Source organism: Myxine glutinosa, chromosome 10 (genome assembly GCF_964187855.1).
Source record: "Myxine glutinosa chromosome 10, kmMyxGlut1.1, whole genome shotgun sequence".
Classification (NCBI taxonomy): domain Eukaryota; kingdom Metazoa; phylum Chordata; class Myxini; order Myxiniformes; family Myxinidae; genus Myxine; species Myxine glutinosa.
Genome location: NC_136270.1, coordinates 119,423,292 through 119,445,318, shown reverse-complemented (window position 1 = coordinate 119,445,318; position 22,027 = coordinate 119,423,292). Strand labels below are relative to the sequence as shown.

Below are 22,027 nucleotides of genomic sequence, written 5' to 3'. Positions count from 1 at the left end.
GGCATAGGAAAGGAGCGGTGTACAATGATTAATCAATAAATCAAAAATATCCTTGATAGCCACATCACTTGGTCACTTATGTCCAAATATTAGCTTCCCAGCTCAAAAGGTGCCTGAGATATTGGCCAAATGAGAAAGAAAATAAATAAATGATTAATAATGAAAATAAATAAATAATAATCATAAAAAAATTAAATTGGTAATCAATTTGGTCAGAGAACACATAAACTACCACTATTTCATCAGAATCTGTAACTTAAAAAAAAAAATTTTTTGGGTCATTAATCGAATAATTAAATAATTAATCGATTAATTGATTAATTAATAAATCAAAAATATCCTTTGCAGCCAAATCACCTGGTCATTGGCATGTCCAAATATCAGCTTCCTAACTCAAAAGGTGCCTGAGTTAATAATGGTCAGAAGAGAAATGAAATTTAATTAATTAAATAAGTACTTAATTAAACGCTAATAATTAAATAACTCCTCAATTAATTGATTATTCAAAAAACAAAAAATACCGTATTTGACAAAGGACTTGCTCACGACTGTGCCGAAATTTCAGCTTCCTAGCTCAAAGGATGGCTGAGATATCGTCCGGACAACCAAGAAAGAAAACAAACAAGAAACCAGAGTGAAAACTGAGTACTCTCTTTCAGCGTGCGTCACTGCCGAGCCCCCTTTGGTGCCCGGCAATGACGATTTGCAATGCCTGGAGATGGCATAGGAAAGGAGCGGTGTACAACAAACAAGAAACCAGAGTGAAAACTGAGTACTCTCTTTCAGCGTGCGTCACTGCCGAGCCCCCTTTGGTGCCCGGCAATGACGATTTGCAATGCCTGGAGATGGCATAGGAAAGGAGCGGTGTACAACAAGAAAGAAAGAAAACAAGAAAGAAAGAAAACAAGAAACCAGAGTGAAAACTGAGTACTCTCTTTCAGCGTGCGTCACTGCCGAGCCCCCTTTGGTGCCCGGCAATGACGATTTGCAATGCCTGGAGATGGCATAGGAAAGGAGCGGTGTACAATAAACAAGAATACGTCATGCAGAGCACGCACGATACTTGCAAAATCCACCCCTCCCACCAAAAAAAACTTTTTTTTTTTTTTTCTTTTTTTTTTTTGTATACAAGATCGAGGCTCGTGAAAGAGCGAAAAAGAGCGACTTACCATTGATACATCAAATTGTCCATTTCAATAAGATTAAAATTGACGATCTTAATCAAGGCTCGGGTCAATCGGATTAAAATTGATGATTTTTCTCGTGAAAATTGATGATTTTGGAAGTTTGACCTTGTTGACCTTTTGACCTCAAAAATAGTTGGTTTCCCAATTGAATGACTCGATATGAAAATGCTGTTCAATCTTCAAGTAAATTGGATGAAAAATGTCAATTTTCAGAAATTTGACCTTAAGATGATCGTTGACCTCAAAATCAATAGGCCTTATCCTTGTCACCAACTCTACCATTCGGTGAGGTTTCGTGAAGATCAGTTTAATATTGTGACCTGTAGGCGATAGGCAGACAAACAGACAGACAGAATAACGCACAAGACCAACCAATTCCAATATAATTGAAAAATCTTCGATTTTGCAAGTAATAAAGAAACGATTTTTTGCCTTCATTTTTTCCTGCTCATTCACGCATCCAGGATTCCTGACCCTATGGCATCTTGTAAGTTTAGGCCTGGTGGAGGGAGGTACGTCGTATTCTTATGGGGTCTCGCTCTCGCGGCAGCCTGGAGAGCAAGCCATGGACAGTGTGCAGTACAGATGATGCCCGACCGTTACATTTAATTTTTCGTGACAGACAGATATGAATTTTTTTTTAAGGTATTTAAAGGAGGAATAGCTTGCTGTATTGAAACTTTAACCTTTGTCTTCAATTTCTATTGAAGACCAAAGACTCTAAGAGCCACTTGTTTTATCTACTACGTAAGAGAGCCGTTGGTCTGTCTGTCTGTCTGTGTCGCCATTTTTCTTAGAGATGGCTGAACGGATCTTCGTCAAACTTTCAGAGGTTCATCAGTGAGTGCCTGGGAGTGTTTTCGGCAAAAGAAAAAGGAAAAAAAATTGAAAAAAAAAAAGTCGTTTTTTTGGAGTTTAAAAAAAAGCCTTTTTAAATTAATGACAGTTATATACAAGTACACATTCACATAAATAAATACAAAACAATCACCAGACATTTGAATACAAATAAATCAAACAATTCCGGATGTGTACGAATTTGGTAGTATGGCTTCTTCTTCTTCCTGATTGGCATCACACTTACCTCAAACGTGATGAACGCCACATTCACCAGCAGAAATATGAACCACCTTCCTCTCCTGCCTCTCCCCCTCCCCTCTCTTTCCTCCTCCCCTCCCTTCCCCCCTCCCTGCCTCCCCCTCTCCCCCCTTTATCCCTCCCTCCCCTCCCCCCCTCACTTACCCTCTTCCCCCCTCCCTTCCCTCTCCTCCCCCATCCCTCCCCTCTCTCCTCCCCTCCTCCCCCCTCCCCTCCCCTTCCCCCCTCTCCTCTCCACCTCCCCTCCCCTGCCCAGCAACGCCGGGTACTCCTGCTAGTCTACTATATAAGAGAGCTGTTGGTGTGTGTGTGTGTGTGTGTGTCTGTGTCGCCATTTTTCTCAGAGATGGCTGAACGGATCTTTGTCAAACTTTCAGAGGTTCATCGGGGAGTGCCTGGGAGTGTTTTGGGCAAAAAGTTATTTTTCATTTTGAAGAAAATTTTTATTTTCTTTTTTTAAACCACTCAATAGTGCGTGAACTTTGGTAGCTATGTGAAAGGTAATATTAAATTATTCCCAATTTGTATGTGCGTGTGTGTGTGTGTGTGTGTGTATGTATGTGTGTGTGTGATAAATCTTTTTTTTCTTTTTTTCTTTTTTTTTTTTGTATACTGAATCGAGGCTCGTGAAAGAGCTAACATTTATTTCACAAACAAATCAACCAGACAAACAAAACACACAAAAAGAGGGAGCGGAAGACAAGATGGGGAGAGAAGGGGAAGCACACAACCACAACATTTGAGAGCAGGGAGAAGTGTGGGAGGGAGAGGGCTTGGGGGCAGGTGGGAGAGGTATAAAACACATGGACAATGCCAGGACTTTTTTTTTTTTTTGTATACAGAATCGAGGCTCGTGAAAGAGCCAACATTTATTTCACAAACAAATCAAACAGACAAACAAAATATACAAAAAGAGGGAGCGGAAGACAAGATGGGGAGAGAAGGGGAAGCACACAAACACAACATTTGAGAGCAGGGAGTTGTGTGAGAGGGAGAGGGCTTGGGGGAAGGAGGCGTGGGAGGGGGAGGGCGGGGGGGGGGGAGAGGTATAAAACACAAGGGGACCGAAATTAGCGGGGGTAGAAAAGATCAAGGTTTTGGATGGGGGAGGATAAGAGATGGTGGTGAACAGCTGTTTTAAAGACCTGGAGGGTGCAGTGGGATTGAAGAGAGTGAGGGAGTTTGTTCCAGAGGCGGGAGAAAAGAGGAATGAAGGAGTGAAGGTGAGCAGAAAGTCTTGATTTTGGCAGTTTAACCATAAGAGGGTTGCAGGCAGATCTTGTGCGACCTGTAGGAATATTTGGGGGACAGAGCCCAGAGAGGGCTGGGGGGGCAAGGCCAGAGAGGAGTAGGTAGAAGACGGAAAGACCACCAACCTGCCTGCGGTGAGTGAGTGAAAGGCCCTTGGAGTTAGCTTCATCGCGGGAGATTCCAATGATTCTGAACGCTTTGGTTTCAACAGCGTGAAGACGGGCTAGGTGTGAGGCAGGAGCACCAGACCAGAGGGGAGAGCAGTATTCCATAGAGCTGCGGATGAAAGCCTTGTATGTGGTGAGGAGCTCAGGTGTGCCAAGGAAGGACTTCGCACGACGGAGGATGCCCAGTCGGCGACTGGCTTTGGAGGCCAGATTTGAAATGTGGTTTTCCCAGGAAAGATCATGGCAGATAGTGAGACCCAAAAGCTTGAGTGACAGAACTTCTTGGAGAGGATTATTCAGAAAGTGGATGGGGGGGTTTTCCAGTCGGTCTTTTCGGAGAGACATCGTAAGAGTGTGAGATTTGTCAGGATTTATCAGATTTATCAGGATATATATATATAAAAGAAAGTTTTTGTTTGTTTGCTTCTTTGTTTGTCTGCACGCGCTAATCTGAACGGTGAAAGATAGGAGGAAACCTCTGAAACAAAAAATGTCGGGACGGGCCCCGGGAAGGTTATAGGCTAGGTGGCGAGGCGGGTCGAGGCCCACCTCGGCCGGGATGGGCCCATTTCACAATTAAAAGTTGAGCTAAATTATAGGAGTCAATCTTCTACGGCCGTGAGTAAAAGCTGAATTATAGTAGTCAATCTTCTACGGCCGCCAGTAAAAGCTGAATTATAGTAGTAAATTCATTCAAAAATAACTTAAAATGTCAGGACGGGCCCCGGGAAGGTTATAGGCTAGGTGGTGAGACCGGTCGAGGCCGCCTCGGCCGGGCTGGGCCCATTTCACAATTAAAAGCTGAGCTCAATTATAGTAGTCAATCTTCTACGGCCACGAGTAAAAGCTGAATTATAGTAGTAAATTCATTCAAAGAGAACCATGGCAACGCCGGGTGCTTTCGGCAGGTTAATTATAAATTTTCTTTATTCGGTGTAGGTAGGGGAATGTTTTAAAGCACCTACAAAAAATAGGAAAAAAAAAAATTTGATTTCTTCAAAATGCCAACAGGATTAAAACATCACCGGGCAACGCCAGGTACTCTTGCTGGTCTCCTCTAATTTTCTGCTTTGCAGTGTACAGTACTATTCACCAAGGTATGCTGACCCTTGAAGCATTGTGCTTCATTGCAGATTCTGTGACCTTGGTGTCATTAAGACTTCTAATAAAAATAAACTACCTTAAATTGCCATTTATTTGGTTGGTTTGTCAGACTAGACTAGATGACTGGAGTATGGACTCGTAAACTAGACTAATCAGCCTCAACGACTAAGCTAAAGTGAGTACAAAGGACTGTAAGAGGAAATATACCTTTGCTTTTGTGGGTTTGATCTTCCTGCAGGTACCAGCTCCAGTCTGATTGGCGCTCGGTTCAGGACTTGATTCACCGATCTGCCTTGGTGTAGGAACTCTCCGCCTGTTTGACCTTTCACCGCCAGACTTTTGGCCGTTCCTTGTCGTGCTTCTCGGGATCTTGGTAGGAGAGCTGTGTTGCTTCTCGACGTGGCCTTTATGTGCTGCTGTAGACATTTTTGAGTATGATGAGGGTGGAAGGTTTTGCTGATTGCACAATGTTTTGATAGATCCTGTGGATAACAGGAAGAGGAGATGGATTGGAATACAGTTAGAATATGGAGGAAATGTTCAAACTCTAAACTCCCATTGTACAATATTCGCATTTGCTTTGGATTAAAGAAAAATTCCTTGCCTTTTTATGGAGTCATTATGTTTTCAGGTTGTCCGTCCACCTGTCCCTCCGTCCGGCTGTCTGTCCGTCCATCCGTGAAAGGTTTTCGTTACCGCGATAACTTAAGAATGGTTGAAGGGATCTTAGTCAAACTCGGTGCAGGTATGTATAATGAGGTAAAGATTAACTGATTAGATTTTGGGGTCATGAGGTCAAAGGTCAGAGGTCAAGTAAAAATTCTGTTGCCGTGCCAACTCCTGAACCAGTGATGGGATTTTGAACAAACTTGGTATTAGTGTATATGATGCCAAGATGAACTGATTCGATTTTGGAGTCAACAGGTCAGAGGTCAGAGGTCATGTCAGGTAAAAATGTGATAACTTGAGAACAGCTGAAGGGATTTAACTCAGACTTGGTACAAGTATTATAATGATGTAATAATATGTGTGGAGGCATATTGATCGACGTCATGATGTGGGAAGCATGAGTGTTGTTCTAGTTCATTCTGATCCTTTTCTCTTTTAAATGAAATGAAAGTTCATAAGTGGAACAGTTTCATGATTTACTTTCCTCAAACATTACACTGTAATTAAAAACTGCTGAAGATGATCTGCAATTAGCAATAACTTTTTATCCTTATTTTTATATACATGGTCAACGCTCATGGAAGAGCGAGGACACAGAACAGGTCAAGACACAACATAGCAAAGAGAACAAAGGGGAAAAGCCAACAGCAGGACGGAGGGAGGACAAGCAAGGGATGAGGGTTAGGGGAGAACGCTAGTGGTGGACAAGATGGATACTTAAGCAAAATTTGGGAGGGATGTGAGTGCTTTAACAGGTGTAGAAAAGATCATGATTTTCGATGAGGGATGACGAGATGGTGGAGAACAGTTGTCTTCATAACCTGGAGGGAAGAATGAGATTGGAGAGAGTGTGAAAAGCGGATCCACTGGTTGGGGAAAATAGGAAGTAATGAGTGGAGGTGAGCAGTGGTTCTGGATTTAGGCTGTTTCACTTGGAGGGGTTTGCTGCTGGACCTTGTGTGTCCTACAGATACCTGGGACGGGGCGACAAACCACGGAGAGAGAGAGAGGGAGGGAGAGAGGGAGTGTGTGTGTGGTACTTCTCAGGAATGAAAGACATGTTCTAGGTGTCTGACCAGTTTGTGATTTTGTCAAGGTCTTTGGAGAGGGAAGAGGCTGCTGCCTGTCTGTCAGAAGGATGAGGGATGTCATGGCCGAGAGTGGAGTCACCAGCAAAAAGATAAATGGGATTTTCCAGAGAATCAGTGAGATCATTGATGAATATTAGAAATAGGATGGAGGCCTAGAACACTGCCTTGAGGTACTCCATCCTTGACAGAGAGAGGAGATTAAAAGATTCCGTTGAGAGTCACACATTGGCTCCGAGAGTGGAGGAAGTCAGGAATCCAAGAGTGGAGTTGGCCTTGGATTCCATAGCCAGAGAGTTTGGAGAGTAAGGCAGGATGCCAGACTGTATCGAAAGCTCAAGATATGTCTCGAGAGACGGCCCTGATCTAATTTCTGATATTGAGGGCCTCCATCTATTATTGGGAGAGTAGAAGCAGCATGTCAGAGAGAGAGAGACAGACAGACAGACAGACAGACAGAGACAGACAGGTCAAGGACTAAAGATTTTGAAGGAAACACAGAATTGAGGCATTCGGCTTTCTCACGAGCGGGTCAGCTGTGGTGCCGTTTGAGATAGGGAAATGATGGAAGGGGAGCATACTCCAGAGACAGACTTGACAAGGTGCCACAAGGTTTTAGAGGAGGGAGACAGGTTTGAAAGTTCATTCTTGAGATTGGACAGTGTTGTTTCCTGGCTCTTATGAGAGTGGACACACACTTGTGGGGTTTGTGGAATGGTATGAGGTTGCCTTCAGTTGGATTTGCCTGCCAGGAGGAGAATGAAAGTTGTTTTAAAGCAACTTCCTCACCACATGATTCAGAGTACCAAGAGTGGGAGGATGGGTATGATAATAAGTTTTTGGTTTCTGTATGAAATGATTGGTCACATGTTGAAGAGTGTTTTAGCAGAAACCAACATGCCCCTGCCATTATGCTTGTGTCTAAGCCCCGACCATTGCCATGCCTTAATTGTCGAAATTGTTCCCCTTGGGAATCTGTCTATATGTGCTTTTAACCTTTTCACCCAAGGGTGCGTAAAGGGATGCGGAAAAAGTCTCTCTACCCACCAATGAGAAGAGATGAGAAGCATCGAGAAACCAAGCCTGCACGCTGACGTATTTAAAAGGCGGAGCGCAGATCGGCATCGGAATAAAAGGTGGATAGGGGGTTTCGTATGAGATGGGCTAGAGATGCCTGCTCAGGAAAGTGGAGGTGAGCAATTTGAAAATTAAGCATCAGGGGTGCAAGAGCAAAACTGGATCGGGGTGAGGTACGCAGTGAGGACAAGCTCTATTTCCCCGAAATAGTGCTAGAGAGGACGCAACACGACCTCTCCTCTGTGAAAGACACATGAAAGCCCGCTTGGATTTTGTAAAAAAGCACCGAAGGGACTCTCAGACTGTGAGAAACAAGATTCTGTGGGCTTTCATGTCTTTCACTGAGGAGAGGCTTCCGTCTGGCCACTCTGCCATAAAGCCCAGATCGGTGGTGTGTTGCAGTGATGGTTGTCCTTCTGGAAGTTTCTCCCATCTCCACACAGGATCTCTAGAGCTCAGCCAGAGTGACCATGGGGTTCTTGGTCACCTCTCTTACCAAGGCCCTTCTCCCCCGATTGCTCAGTTTGGCCGGGCGGTCAGCTCTAGGAAGAGTCCTGGTTGTTCCAAACTTCTTCCATTTAAGAATTATGGAGGCCACTGTGCTCTTGGGAACCTTCAATGCAACAGATATTTTTTTGTAGGCTTCCCCAGATCTGTGCCTCGACACAATCCTGTCTCTGAGCTCTGCAGGCAGTTCCTTCGACCTCATGGCTTGGTTTTTGCTCTGATATGCATTGTCAGCTGTGAGACCTTATATAGACAGGTGTGTGCCTTTCCAAATCATGTCCAATCAATTGAATTTACCACAGGTGGACTCCAATCAAGGTGCAGAAACATCTCAAAGATGATCAAGAGAAATGGGAGGCACCTGAGCTAAATTTCAAGTGTCATAGCAAAGGGTATGAATACTTATGTCAATGTGATATTTCAATTTTTTTATTTGTAATAAATTTGTAAAACTTTCTAAAATCCTGTTTTCTCTTTGTCATTATGGGGTATTGAGTGTAGATTGATGAGGGAAAAAATGAATTTAAACGATTTCAGCATAAGGTTGCAACATAACAAAATGTGAAAAAAGTGAAGGGGTCTGAATGCTTTCTGAATGCACTGTATAGCAGCAAAGGGGGGACCAACACCATACTAATGCCCATGATTTTGGAATGAGATGTTGGATGTTCTGGCGTCCTCATACTTTTGGTCATGCAGTGTATATATATATATGTAGTGTATATATCGATGTAGATATATACACACACACCATACCAAGGTCTGATTTGTATCTGATTTCAACGACGACCCCCACCCACCAAAAATATAATGCTGAAATGCCCTTTATCACATGGAGTATTATATTTACCAAGTGTGCTCTCTGGTATTACTGAGCTGCTGTTAACGTGAGGCTCTTCATTGATGCTGGAGTCCACGTCTTGTTCTTTAGAAAAGCCCAGGCTTGTGTGATAACTGCTGATTATTCCGTCCGTTCCTCCATCTGCCACATCACAAGAGCTTTCAACAACTGTCAGTTGTTTGTCTGCTTGGTAAAATGCACACCCCTCCTCACCTTGAGTGAGCTCGTCACCAGATATTGCCTTGTCTGAACTTATATCCGATCCTTTGACCTGCAGTGACAGTTCGGGTGTCGTTTCTTGACTTTGATCATGCTGCAAAAGAGCAAGACACTCCATGTCTAACTTCTGCAGCATGGACAATTTGACATTGTGTTTGTCCTGATCCTTTTCAATATCTGGCAAGTGTTCGCCACCTTCAAACATTAATTCATCGCATTGCTTGGAAATGGGTATTTTTTTCACTTGCTCTACAATTCTGTTATTCGCAATATTTTCATCTTCGCTCAGATCTGGTGTAATACTTCCACCAGGTTGCAGCGATGCTAGGGGCCCATGTAAGGTAAAGTCCCATGGTTCTTCAGAAATATCAAGGTGCTCTGTTTCTGTCGTTTTAATTGTGTTGCAGGAGATGATTGACTTAACTACATCTTTATGGCCTACATAATAGTGTATGCTGATGTCGTTCGCTTTATTGAAATCTCTCTTCGACTCGAAGCCATCAGACTGCGGTTCTGCGACAATGTCTGAAGCCGAAGTGTTTTGTTCTGTGTTTTCACAAACCCTACTGCTTGAACCTCTTTCTTCACCGTCATTGTCACTTCTCGTTTCTTCACACTCTCCGAAAATGGTGATCAGCTTCTCCTCGACCTGTTTGTATTGTTCGGTACATATGGGATCACCGAGTGAGATATTCACAAAAGATGCAGAATCGGAGTTTGCGGAATACGCAGGGCTTTGACACTCCTTTTCAGTAGTATTTCCTATGAGGTTTTCCTGTGACTCCTCATCTCTTTTTTCATCTTGCATTCCCACTGCACATTCACTTGGTGTTTCATCATTGGGCGAGGTCGTTTGAGAGAAATGTGCATTTCCTCTTCTTGGCATCACTCTGAACAGACCTGCAGTGACAATGTCATGAGATAAAGGTTATGACAAGGTATTTAGGGGAATAACACACATCTCAATTAGTCATATACATTTTGCATCAGAGCATCATGGGGCGACAAGATCAACACAATCACACATCCATGAAGAGAAGGAATTGTGTGCTGTATAAATGTTTTCAATATTGAAAGTGGATATGTAAACTTTGGTTGAGCACACCCTTTAATGAATGCTGTCGTGTGTTTACGGCCCCCATCAAACGCTCATCCATATCTACAACCACAGCTGGTGCAGAGACATTAAAAAAATATATATTTGTATACAAGATCGAGGCTCGTGAAAGAGCTAGCATTAATCACACAAAAAGTCAAACCGACACATAAAACATATAATAAGGGGAAAGGTCGACAAGATGGGGAGAGAGGGGGAAGCACACAAACACAACATTTGAGAGTAGGGACATCGGGAGATCTGTGGGAGGGAGAGGGCTTGGGGGGAGGTGGGAGAGGTATAAAACACATGGACAATGCCAGGACTTTTTTTTTTTTTTTGTATACAGAATCGAGGCTCGTGAAAGAGCTAACATTTATTTCACAAACAAATCAAACAGACAAACAAAATATACAAAAAGAGGGAGCGGAAGACAAGATGGGGAGAGAAGGGGAAGCACACAAACACAACATTTGAGAGCAGGGAGTTGTGTGAGAGGGAGAGGGCTTGGGGGAAGGAGGCGTGGGAAGGGGGAGGGGGGTGGGGGGTGGGAGAAGTATAAAACACAAGGACACCAAGGACTTCCAGGACAGAAGTTGGTATTTCAAAAAAGTGGATTTGGGGTGTAAAAATCCACGCCCCTTATGGCGACATGCCATAAGGGGCGTGGATTTTTGCAAATTTATTCTAGGGCTTAAAGATTAATTCCCCACTGTGTAATTTGCCCCCTGTGATCTTCCCTCCGTCTTTATGGACTTCCAGGAAAGAAGTTGGAATTTCAAAAACGTGGATCTGGGGTGAATTACCGGGGGTAGAAAAGATCAAGGTTTTGGATGGGGGAAGATGAGAGATGGTGGTGAACAGCTGTTTTAAAGACCTGGAGGAAGGGGTGGCATTGAAGAGAGTGGGGGAGTTTGTTCCAGAGGCGGGAGAAAAGGGGAATGAAAGAATGAAGGTGAGCAGAGAGTCTTGATTTTGGCAGTTTAACCATAAGAGGGTTGCTGGCAGATCTTGTGCGACCTGGAGGAATATTTGGGGGACGGAGCACAGAGAGAACTGGGGGAGCAAGACCGGAGAGGAGTCGGTAGAAGACGGAAAGACCACCAACCTGCCTGCGGTGAGTGAGTGAGGCCCTCGGAGTTGGCTTCATCGCGGGAGATTCCAATTATTCTGAAAGCTTTGGTTTCAACAGCGTGAAGCCGAGCTAGGTGTGAGGCAGGAGCACCTGCCCAGAGGGGAAAGCAGTATTCCATTGAGCTGTGGATGAAAGCCTTGTATGTTGTGAGGAGCTCAGGTGTGCCAAGGAAGGACTTCGCACGATGGAGGATGCCCAGTCGGCGACTAGCTTTGGAGGCCAGATTGGAAATGTGGTTTTCCCAGGAAAGATCATGGCGGATAGTGAGATCCAAAAGCTTGAGCGACAGAACTTCTTGGAGAGGATTGTTGAGGACTGAACACAGTGGAGATCCCTCTCCGCTTGACATTATTTGATGCAATCACACCGAGCAGTGCTTAGCACGTCTCCACATTCTGAACGTGGTCTACACCAAGTCGTTTATCGATATTAAAATTTTTTGCAGCTCAAAAGGAATTGTGCTACCTCGATTTAATCCTCCACGAGATCCCAATTCAGCCCAAAAGTCAGCGTGGGAAAGATGGCAGGAACAGACACACATGCGATCTCAAAGAATACCTAAATATTTAATAAAGCATAAGACACAGCACAGAATCCCAATACACGAAGAAAGAGTAAATAAGCATGAAAAATCATCACAAGACTTAATTTCAACAAGCAAATACACTATACTATAATCTTAACAAAGGGCCGGCCCACACACAACCACACACAAAAAACCGGGTGGGATTGGGCTGGCATTCTGTTTCAGAATTGATCTGGAGGTGGTGAAATCCAAAATGGAATTGCTTTTGAGGGCTTAGGAAGAACATTCCTCTCTCTCTCTCTCGCTCTCTATGGATGCCCAAATGATCCAGTCAGTTACCGAGCAACCACCTTTATCGACCCCCTCCCCTCTCCCCTCCCAACCCTCTTTCTCTTGCACTGTCAGTTTCACCTCCTACTCTGTTAGTTTCAATCTTCACATTCTCAGTTTGCTTTCTTCGTGGGTTTTTGGAGTTCCGCTCTTCCTTGCACCCTAAATATTTGTATATTAGTAAACAAGTCCTTTAATTCCCATTCTTTGGGGGACTTCATGTTCCTTCCGTTCTGTGATTCACCCCTTTCCCCAAAAGATTTTTTCACCAGTTATTACACATCAACCCCCCTCCTTCATTGTTGTTTATCTGGATAACAATGTGTTCAGAAGGGAGCACCAAACAGGGCTACCCACATCTGTCAAGATCTTTTTAATTGCCTGAGCATCTGTATCAACATCTTTCAATAACAATGTTTTCATGACAATCGTCAAATAATATGTGGTTTGTTGTCATGGAGATACTTGCAACTCTTTGCAAACAAAAGTTAATTAAAGCTGCCCTGTTTAGTGTTTCCATCTGAGCTGATGATGCTGGTTCAAATTTAAATCCCACCGACTGTTCCGGCGTCCTCATATTAGAAATATGAGGTTTTGCAATTCGTGCAAGTTCACACTATCGGGTGTATGTGTTGTTAGTTGTTATCCCCATATGCAGGTTACAGGAGGAATGGAGTCCTCACAAGTCTCGAAGTATACACCTCCAGTTTGGTAAGGGATCACAACTCATGACATTTTCTCAAAGTAAGGATCATTTTGGTTTTCTTGTTCTCAAAGTTTTGTTCCGAGGGATTATTTTAAGGATCGTCACTCGGCCCCAGACAGCTTCCAACTGTAGTTTATTTGTAGTAATATTCCCAGGGATGGTTTTTCCGATCTCCGTAAGGTCCTTCTTTATCATTCCTGTTGCTCAAATTTATTACTCATACAATTTTGGCGTTTTTCAGTTTCCAAGATCTTTCAACTTCATTGTTGAGATCCTGGTATTTGGTCATCATGTTTCTGCGTTGTTTAGGCCAACATTTCTGGTTACTGACATCTCAATTATCAATGCTGTCTTTTCTTTTTGTACCTAAGTATGATATCCGGTCGCAATGCTTTGTTTTCTATGTACATGTTCAATGGGAGCACCAGGTTGTACGTGAGCATTACTTCCTTGTTTTCAATTTTCACTTTTTTGGGGTTAATGTTTCTACAAGGTTTTTTTCTGAAACTTAAATATTGAAATTTTTGCAAATTTACCGGTGGATTACTTTATATAGTTTATTGGGGCTTTGTGTGTACAGCTGTTCTGACATGAGTTTTTTTTCAACGTCGACTACTACTAATACTACTACTACTTCACACACCCGTCCATGTCACATACCCATCCATGTCACATACCGGTCCTGTCCACCAAATGTCATCCAAATCCATCCACAACTTTTTGAGATATCCTGCTCACTAACAACCAGACAGACAAACAGCGACAGTGGTGAAAACATAACCTCCATCCACCTTCAATGACGGAGGTAATAAGTCGACGATAATTAAAGTGTTTGAGGGTCAAAAGAGAAAGGTGAGAAGTGATGAGCAAAATAGTGAGGTACAGTACAGCAGAGTGTGCCTTTTGCAGACAAGTAGATCAATCTAAGCAAGTAAATAACGCTACTGTATGTCTGCGGGCTTCTTACCATTCCCAACACCCACGGACGCACCACCACCATCAGCAGTCTCGGGTCCTCGCTCTTGTGAGATTATAGCAATGGCCGCAGCCTTGGCCTTCTCCACAATCTGGAGAGATATTTCTGTTTCATGCAAACAGTTGTCAGTTATTGAAAGTTGTTTTTTGGGAAAGTCTCTTCAACTCCATAAAACACTTCTCTTCCATCTAATAATCTTTGGGAACCTAGACAAGGAGACATTACCAGCATTACCTTGCAAAGTGGCTTCTGAGAAGTCCATGGCCCTTCGTCTTTCTATCCAAGATAAGAGACAGAGATCTGGTTCGAGACAATTGGTAACACAATCCTGAGTCGAAGACCTCGAGGCTTGTCTGAAATGCACACAATCGTTTGTTAAACCGATCCTTTTACTCTTTACACTCTTTTTGTGCTTCTGCATCAAATAGCAATGTTTGTTGAAAAAAAACAATGTGATAAGAACATGATATAGCGTCGTGTGAATCTACTGTTTGTCTCGCAGTTGTATAATCCAGATATTTATTTCAATAATAATATTTAAGCCTCCACCTATAGTATCGGAGAAGGCATATTGCTGTTGGCTGGTTTGGTTCTACAATTGCTGCCCCCAATTGGTAGCCCAGAGTTTATTAGACCCTGAGGAGTACTAAACCACCATTTAGAAGAAAAAAAATTCTTCCTTCACTCTCAAGGCTTCAAATTCCAGACTGTATTTATTTCCGATATGTATCTAGGAGCCGGCTGGGGCTTTCAGAATGAAATTTTGCATCAACAATGGGAATACAAAATACGTGGTGTTGACATACTTTATTTTGACCTTGACCTAATTTGAACGCCATGACCCAATTATTATAGACATTTTAACATTTTTTACCATAACCCGAGTAAAGTTTGTCCGATCAGAAGGAAATTGCCCTCACTAGATAGCCGAGAGCAAAGCGTATTTACACTTAATTTAGATAATACCCTTCTGGGTTAAAGGTCAAGGTCAAATGGCGGTCTGAAAAAAAACGCGTTTTTTTGTCATGGCTCAATTTTTCCAATGCAGAATCTCAAAGAACGCTTGGCCTGTTCTTGTGTCAAAATAGCGTACCTGCACTGAAGTTGTGCACCTGATATTTGATTGGTGTGTTTGAACTATTTTTTTTGGATTGTGACCTAATTCACAAAAAACACATTTTTGATCATAACTTGAATAATTGTCCTACGATTTTCAAGATGTTGACTTTTATGGATAGATTGTAGATGTGGACACATTTTCTTCATTTACAATCTATCCCGAAATGTTGAAGGTCAAGGTCATATGGTAGTCTGAAATAAATATGGCTATCACTGTATTGCGGGCCAAGGGTAAGCCTCCCCCAGGTCGTAGAAGACTATATGTGACAGAGGGTATATAGACTTCTTCGTTCGTATTCAGCACGAGGCTGCGAGGTCACATCAACATCAACAGCTGAGGGCGTGGCTGCCCCGCTGATGCAGTGCCCCTTGGAATTTCGTCAGGATGCCGGCGATAGTTCACCTACTCTTCACGAAGGGCACCGTGAGATCTTTAACGTCCATTCGAGGGACAGCACACACATAGATGAATCACCATGCCTGAGAAACATCGGGATGACAGTTTATAGCCGGGTCAGGATTCAAACCCAGAAATTCAGGATTCAAACAGCTTAGAAGCTAGTGTGTGTACTTGTTGGCCATCCTTTGAGCCCTTTAGCACTCATGCAGCACGTATACAAGCTCCTCGATGACTACAAGTGTTACCCAGGTCCTGTCTTTTGTCCAACACACCTGGAACCGAAATTAAATGAATCCATTTAATACCCCTGAGCCCAACAGTGCTGTAATTAAAATTTATGGCTGATTAGTTCAAGGAAGCCATCATGTTCAAGGAACTCAAACCAGAAACAGAAAAATACATTGAGTCCATCATACCTACATGTCAACAAACTTTTCCACAGCTAAACATGTAATACAAATGAAACAAGAAAGAGCAATCAGAGATTGCAAACCCTCGCCAGGATGTATTTTCAGTGGTTTTTAAGGCTTTTGTGTTGAAACAAATGCGGCGGCTGAACCACGTGACCGATGACGGCATCATTTTTTTTTTCTCCACTAATTTATTCCTAGATTATGCTCAAGAAATTTCATCTTGATCGATGAAATTTTGTACCTGTCGAATTATGACGTCATAATGGAGGCACCTGTGACATCATCATTAACATCGTTTATTCCCTATGGAGCGTTCCTTACAATGAGCCATGTTTAAATTTTTTCTATTCAGCGCTTTCTGAGATATAGAGGTGCAAAGTTTTTAGGTTTATCCAAGATGGCGGCCGAACCACGTGACCCGTGACGTCATAATTATCATTAAAAGATTCGGCAGGTGGAGTGGCACGTATGGTGAAAATTTCCTGTCAATCGGACCAACGGTTGCAGAGAAAATCATATTTATTCTGTGCGGACAAACAGACAGACAAACAGACAAACAAACGAACAGATCAACATACTTGCCGGAAAATTTTCCAGCAAGTAACAAACGGACTCAAATGCAATACCCTCTCCTCTTGGGAGGGTAACGAGAAAACATCTGAAACTGCAAGCCCGTCCACGTCCGCTTTATATTGAGACTTCTACCGTATGCAAAACAAAACGAAAACAGCCCAGAAAAAATTGACAATTTTAAGCGATCTTGATCTTTTCACCTCAGAAAGGACATACTTCAATGACCCAATATGCAAATTTTTTACATTTCAGGTCAATCGAATATGGCAATTGACAATTTTATGCAACCCTCTTATGGTTAAACTGCCAAAATCAAGACTCTCTATTCACCTTCACTCCTTCATTCCTCTTTTCTCCCGCCTCTGGAACAAAGTCCCTCACTCTCTTCAATCCCACTCCTCCCTTCAGGTCTTTAAAACAGCTGTTCACCACCATCTCTTATCTTCCCCCATCCAAAACCTTGATCTTTTCTACCCCCGCTAATTCACCCCAGATCCACTTTTTTTAAATACCGACTTCTTTCCTGGAAGTCCTTGCAGTGTCCATGTGTTTTTTTTTACTTCTCCCACCCGCCAACCCCCTTCCCATGCCTCCTCCCCCCAAGCCCTCTCCCTCCCACAGATCTCCCGGTGTCCGTGTTCTGTACTGTTGTACTTGTGTGCTTCCCTCTCTCTCCCCAGCTTGTCACCCGCTCCCTTTATTATGTTTTTTTTATGTGTCCGTTTTTTTGTGATTAATGTTAGCTCTTACACGAGCCTCGATCTTGTATACAAAAACAAAAAACCTTGACCTTTGACCTTTTGATCTAAAAAAACAACAACAATCAGCTTCTAGCTTTTGATTGGTGAACCAATTCATTGACCCAAAATGCAAATTCTTCAAATTTCAAGTCAATCAAATGCAAATTGACAATTCAATCGAATGAAAATTGACAATTTTATGCAACCTTGACCTTTGACCCTTTGATCAAAAAAGAAACAGCAATCTACTTCTAGATTTTGATTTGTGGCCCAATTCAGTGACCCAAAATGTAAATTCTTCAAATTTCAGGTCACTCGGATGAAAATTGACGATTTTATGTGACGTGGACCTTTGGCCTTTTGACAAAATTAAGAATTTGCCTTCTCCATGTTCTCACCATTTAACTTTGTTGAAAAATTTTAAATGGGAAAAAAGTTACGGCTCAAACAGACAGACAGAAGTGATTGCAAAACCCCGTCTCTCGCTGAGCGACAATAATTAAGTACCAATTACACCCATTCAGTGCATACTGTTTACATCAGGTGAATTTAAGTTGTGAAGATGTGATAAAATAAAGTGATGCACACCTGTGACACCCATGAACATACACACCGTGAGTGCTGGCTTCCAACCAGGTGCTGGTAGTAGTCGAGACCTCTCTCTCTCTCTCTCTCTCTCTCTGCTGTTCCGAACTTCTATGGATGGGCAGCCTGTTTTAGCATTGCCTTTGCACCTGCAGAATCATCCTCTCCCCCTCCCTCACCACCAATCCCTTCCTAACCCATCTCCACCCTTCCTCCATGCCCCTCCCAACATCCCAAACATCACAAACCTCATCTCCTCCCAACATCCCCACCACCCTTTCACATAGCCTTACCTGGTATATCCTGTTCTGAGTTGTGGGAGTGGCATGAGCTCACATGGCAACCATCCTGGATACATGGTCACCATGGTAACGTACTGCCTGATTGCCATCATTTTGAGTGAAAATAATATTTGGAACAAGACCAGCACTTGTTCGAGAACATACCTCCACCAGATTGAACAGTTTACGTTTGGTATCCCACTGATAGGTCGGATCTGGATTCGGACCTCAACCAAAGTCGAATTGTCTCGTTCTTGTCATCTACCCAACTCATCCACCAAGTTTCGTCCGAATCCGTCCACAACTTTTTGAGATATCGTGTTCACAAACGGCCAAAAGTAAAAACATAACAAGCACCTTCGGTGGTGGAGGTAACTGTTTCAAAAATCTTAAATTTCACTTAATGTGTAATAATTTTATTTACAGCTTAGTTTAGCACTAGACTACAAACTACTAGCACGAGTACCCGGCGTTGCCAGGCAGGAGAGGGAGGGGTGAGGAAGGGAGTGGGGGGGGGGGGCAGAGTGGAAGGGCGTTCATCACGTTTTCGTTGAATATACAGTCACGTGAAAAAGTAAGTATACCCCATGTAAAGTTTTGACTTTTTCAACATATTTCAACATATAGCTATTTGATCTTCATTTCAACAATATTGATAGATAAAGGTGATATAATATAACAAATATCATGAAACATTTACATTTTGTAGTCCATTGTATAATTTAAATAAACATAAATGCAAATTTCGCATGTGGAAAAAGTAAGTACACCCTTGGCTCTAATAGGTGGTATTGCCCTTTGGCAGAAACAACCTCAAGTAGGCGTTTCTTATAACTGTCTACCAGTCTCTGACATCGACTGGCAGAAATTTTTGCCCACTCCTCCATGCAGAATTATTTCAGCTGTGCGATGTTTGAGGGGTTTCTTGCATGCACAGCTCGTTTCAAATCCCCCCACAACATCTCGATGGGATTTGGATCCGGGCTTTGACTTGGCCATTCCAGAACCCTCCATTTCTTTCTTTTCAGCCATTCCTTGGTGGCCGGGCTTTGACTTGGCCATTCCAGAACCCTCCATTTCTTTCTTTTCAGCCATTCCTTGGTGGATTTACTGGTATGTTTAGGGTCATTGTCATGTTGCAAGGTCCGGTCCACCTTCGGTTGAGCTTCAACTTTCCGACAGATGGCCTCACATTATCCTCAAGCACCCTCTGGTACAATGAAGAATTCATAGTGGATTTTATGATGGTGAGCTGCCCAGGCCCTGATGCAGCAAAGCTGCCCCAAACCATAATATTTCCACCACCATGCTTTACAGTTGGTATCAGGTTCTTGTGGTCAAATGCTGTCTTTGGTTTTCGCCAAACATGTCTTCTGGTACTGTGGCCAAATAGCTCTACCTTTGACTCATCTGTCCAAAGCACATTGTTCCAGAAGTGCTGCTCTTTGCCTCGGTGTTCATTGGGAAACTTTAGTGTTGCCCTGATGTTCTTTCTGAACAGCAAAGGTTTCCTCCTGGCACACCTCCCATGTAGATCAAATTTGTGCAGCCTCTTTCTAATGGTAGACTCGTGCACTTTGACATCAACAGTGGCAAGAGCTAACTGGAGGTCCCGTGATGACATTCTCGGGTTCTTATAGACTTCTTTCAGCATATTGCGGTCTGCTCTCAGACTGAACTTGAAGGGGCGGCCTGACCTGAACAAGTTGGAAGTTGTTTGGAATCTTCTCCACTTGTAGAGGATCTTCCGGACAGTCGAATGATTGATTTTAAATTGTTTGGAGATCTTTTTAAATCCCTTCCCAGACTCGTCGGCATCTATAACCTTCTTTCTGAAGGCCTCAGAGAGCTCTTTTGATCTCGGCATGGTGACGCCGCACACTTCAACAACAAAGAGCAAACCAAACTAAATGTCTGAGGTTTAAATAAGACAGGTTCCTCCAAGATCCTCTCTAACGATGTTCTAATCATTTGCACCTGAGCTGGTGCACCTGATTCTAATTTTAGGTATTTGAAGCCGTGATAAATGTAGGGGTGTACTTACTTTTTCCACTTGCGAAATTTGCATTTATGTTTATTTAAATTATACAATGGACTACAAAATGTAAATGTTTCATGATATTTGTTATATTATATCACCTTTATTTATCAATATTGTTGAAATGAAGATCAAATAGCTGTATGTTGAAATATGTTGAAAAAGTCAAAACTTTACATGGGGTGTACTTACTTTTTCACGTGACTGTATATATATATAGCAATCCGCGATCCGAGCCATTAACCAAGAGACTACACCCGATTCTAGCGGTTCCGAAATCGTGCCACAGGTACTCAATGGAAAGAAAGGACAGAGGCGATCAGATTAGGGAAAAACCAAGAAATAACAAGGTGAATTTATTTACAACCAAAAGAAGAGGAAAGGAAAGAAATATACAAGAAGAAGAAGAAGAAGGACACAGGGCAGGCTTAACTATACAGTCTTAACTTAACAACCCCAGACAAACAGACACACTCACACGGGATTGTAGTGGGTAGGGTGGAAGGTCCAGGTAGATGTCCAGGCTCCTCGTCCGGTCCCGACTTGTGCCATGGTGGTGATGGAAAAAAGGCAGCAGGCCGGCAGCGCACCGCGTGTCGTTGACCGCGAGCGGACCTTGCATATATCGGGGGGACTGGGATGCTGCGTACGTAATAAACGTATATCGTGCCAAACGCTCTCTCTCTCTCTCGATCAATGTTCGTAGTCAAAAGGCAGTTCGTGGCGCAGTCCGTATCAAAAGGCTTTTCCACGATCAGACGTTTCCGCGGAGTCCGTGCAAAAAGGAGTCCCCCAGCGCAGTCCGTGAAAGGGCTTGGCGCTCGCGCTTATATAACGCACTTTCAGATCAATCCGCGCGCTTGGAATCCAAGCCCGCCAGCGAGCTCACCTCAGCCCGGGTTGGCTGGTAAGGGCTTACCGGCTCCGCCTTTGATGGCTGGTTGACAGGGCCACACCTTGTCCTTGGCGCTCCGCCCCCTTCTCCCTCGAGCTTGACCGCGTGGTTAATGGCGGCGCCTGAGTGAACGCTAACCAAGGCGCGTAACAGAATTGGGAGAGAGAGGTTGGCAAAATGGCCGGAATGGATTGGGACCTATTCTTATTTAATTGATGCAACGCAGATTCAACTATTGGGAACATGGCCTTATCTGAAACACATAATAATGAAATAACTGGGATTTCTAAGGTGACCTACGTGTTGCTGTGGCCTAGCCATGGGTGCTACCTTTGACCTTTTAATGATGAGAATTATTTACAAGTATTTACACAAGTGAGGGTTCTAAAACCGCAACAATATATATATATATATATATATATATATATATATATATATATATAATTATATATATATATATATATATATTGTTGCGAATATGGAATTTGGCCTCCATATCCGCTTGTAAATATTCCCCTATTTCCCCAATACTCCCCAACTATCCCCAATCCCCCATTCCCTAGTCCCATTGTCTGTAAACAACAATCAGTAGAGCCGACCTTCCCCTTTTTCCCCCATTAAATGTCGTGCCCAGGTCCACCGCATCACACGTAGACAACTTTCGGACATCTTGCTAGTTATTCTTAGTCTATGTCAGTTAAGGACTCCTTTCCATTAATTCTGACTCTTCGTTGCACCAGAATGTGATTATATGGCACCAGTAGTGAGTTTAGGACCTTTCCCATACCTCCTTCCATCTTCTTCCCCAAACAACAACTACAACAACAACTACAACAACAACTACAACTACAACAACAATTACAACAACAACGACGCTGCGCGGGGGGAGTGTGCGTCATCACACCGGCTCGGTTAGCCGCCATTGACAATGCGCGCCGGACCATGCGCTCCACGGGGTTACCACGAAGGGGCTCCTTGTCAGTCCCCCGTCAAGGGCGGAGCCTGG

At 43.2% G+C, this 22,027-nt stretch overlaps 1 protein-coding gene across 1 annotated transcript in view; it reads right to left on the bottom strand.

Annotated features, from left to right (window-relative positions):
* The window catches only part of LOC137433568 (uncharacterized), a 41,560-nt gene extending 23,594 nt beyond the window's left edge, over nt 1–17,966 (bottom strand). Inside the window, exons 1-5 of the mRNA XM_068125888.2 lie at nt 17,811–17,966; nt 14,212–14,330; nt 13,969–14,082; nt 8,999–10,108; nt 5,015–5,289 (exon numbers count right to left, since the gene is read on the bottom strand). Of these exons, the coding sequence (XP_067981989.2) occupies nt 5,015–5,289; nt 8,999–10,108; nt 13,969–14,082; nt 14,212–14,239 (1,527 nt within the window). The 5' untranslated portion in view covers nt 14,240–14,330; nt 17,811–17,966. The remainder of the gene's footprint in view (nt 1–5,014; nt 5,290–8,998; nt 10,109–13,968; nt 14,083–14,211; nt 14,331–17,810) is intronic.
* Nucleotides 17,967–22,027: the final 4,061 nt, after the last annotated feature.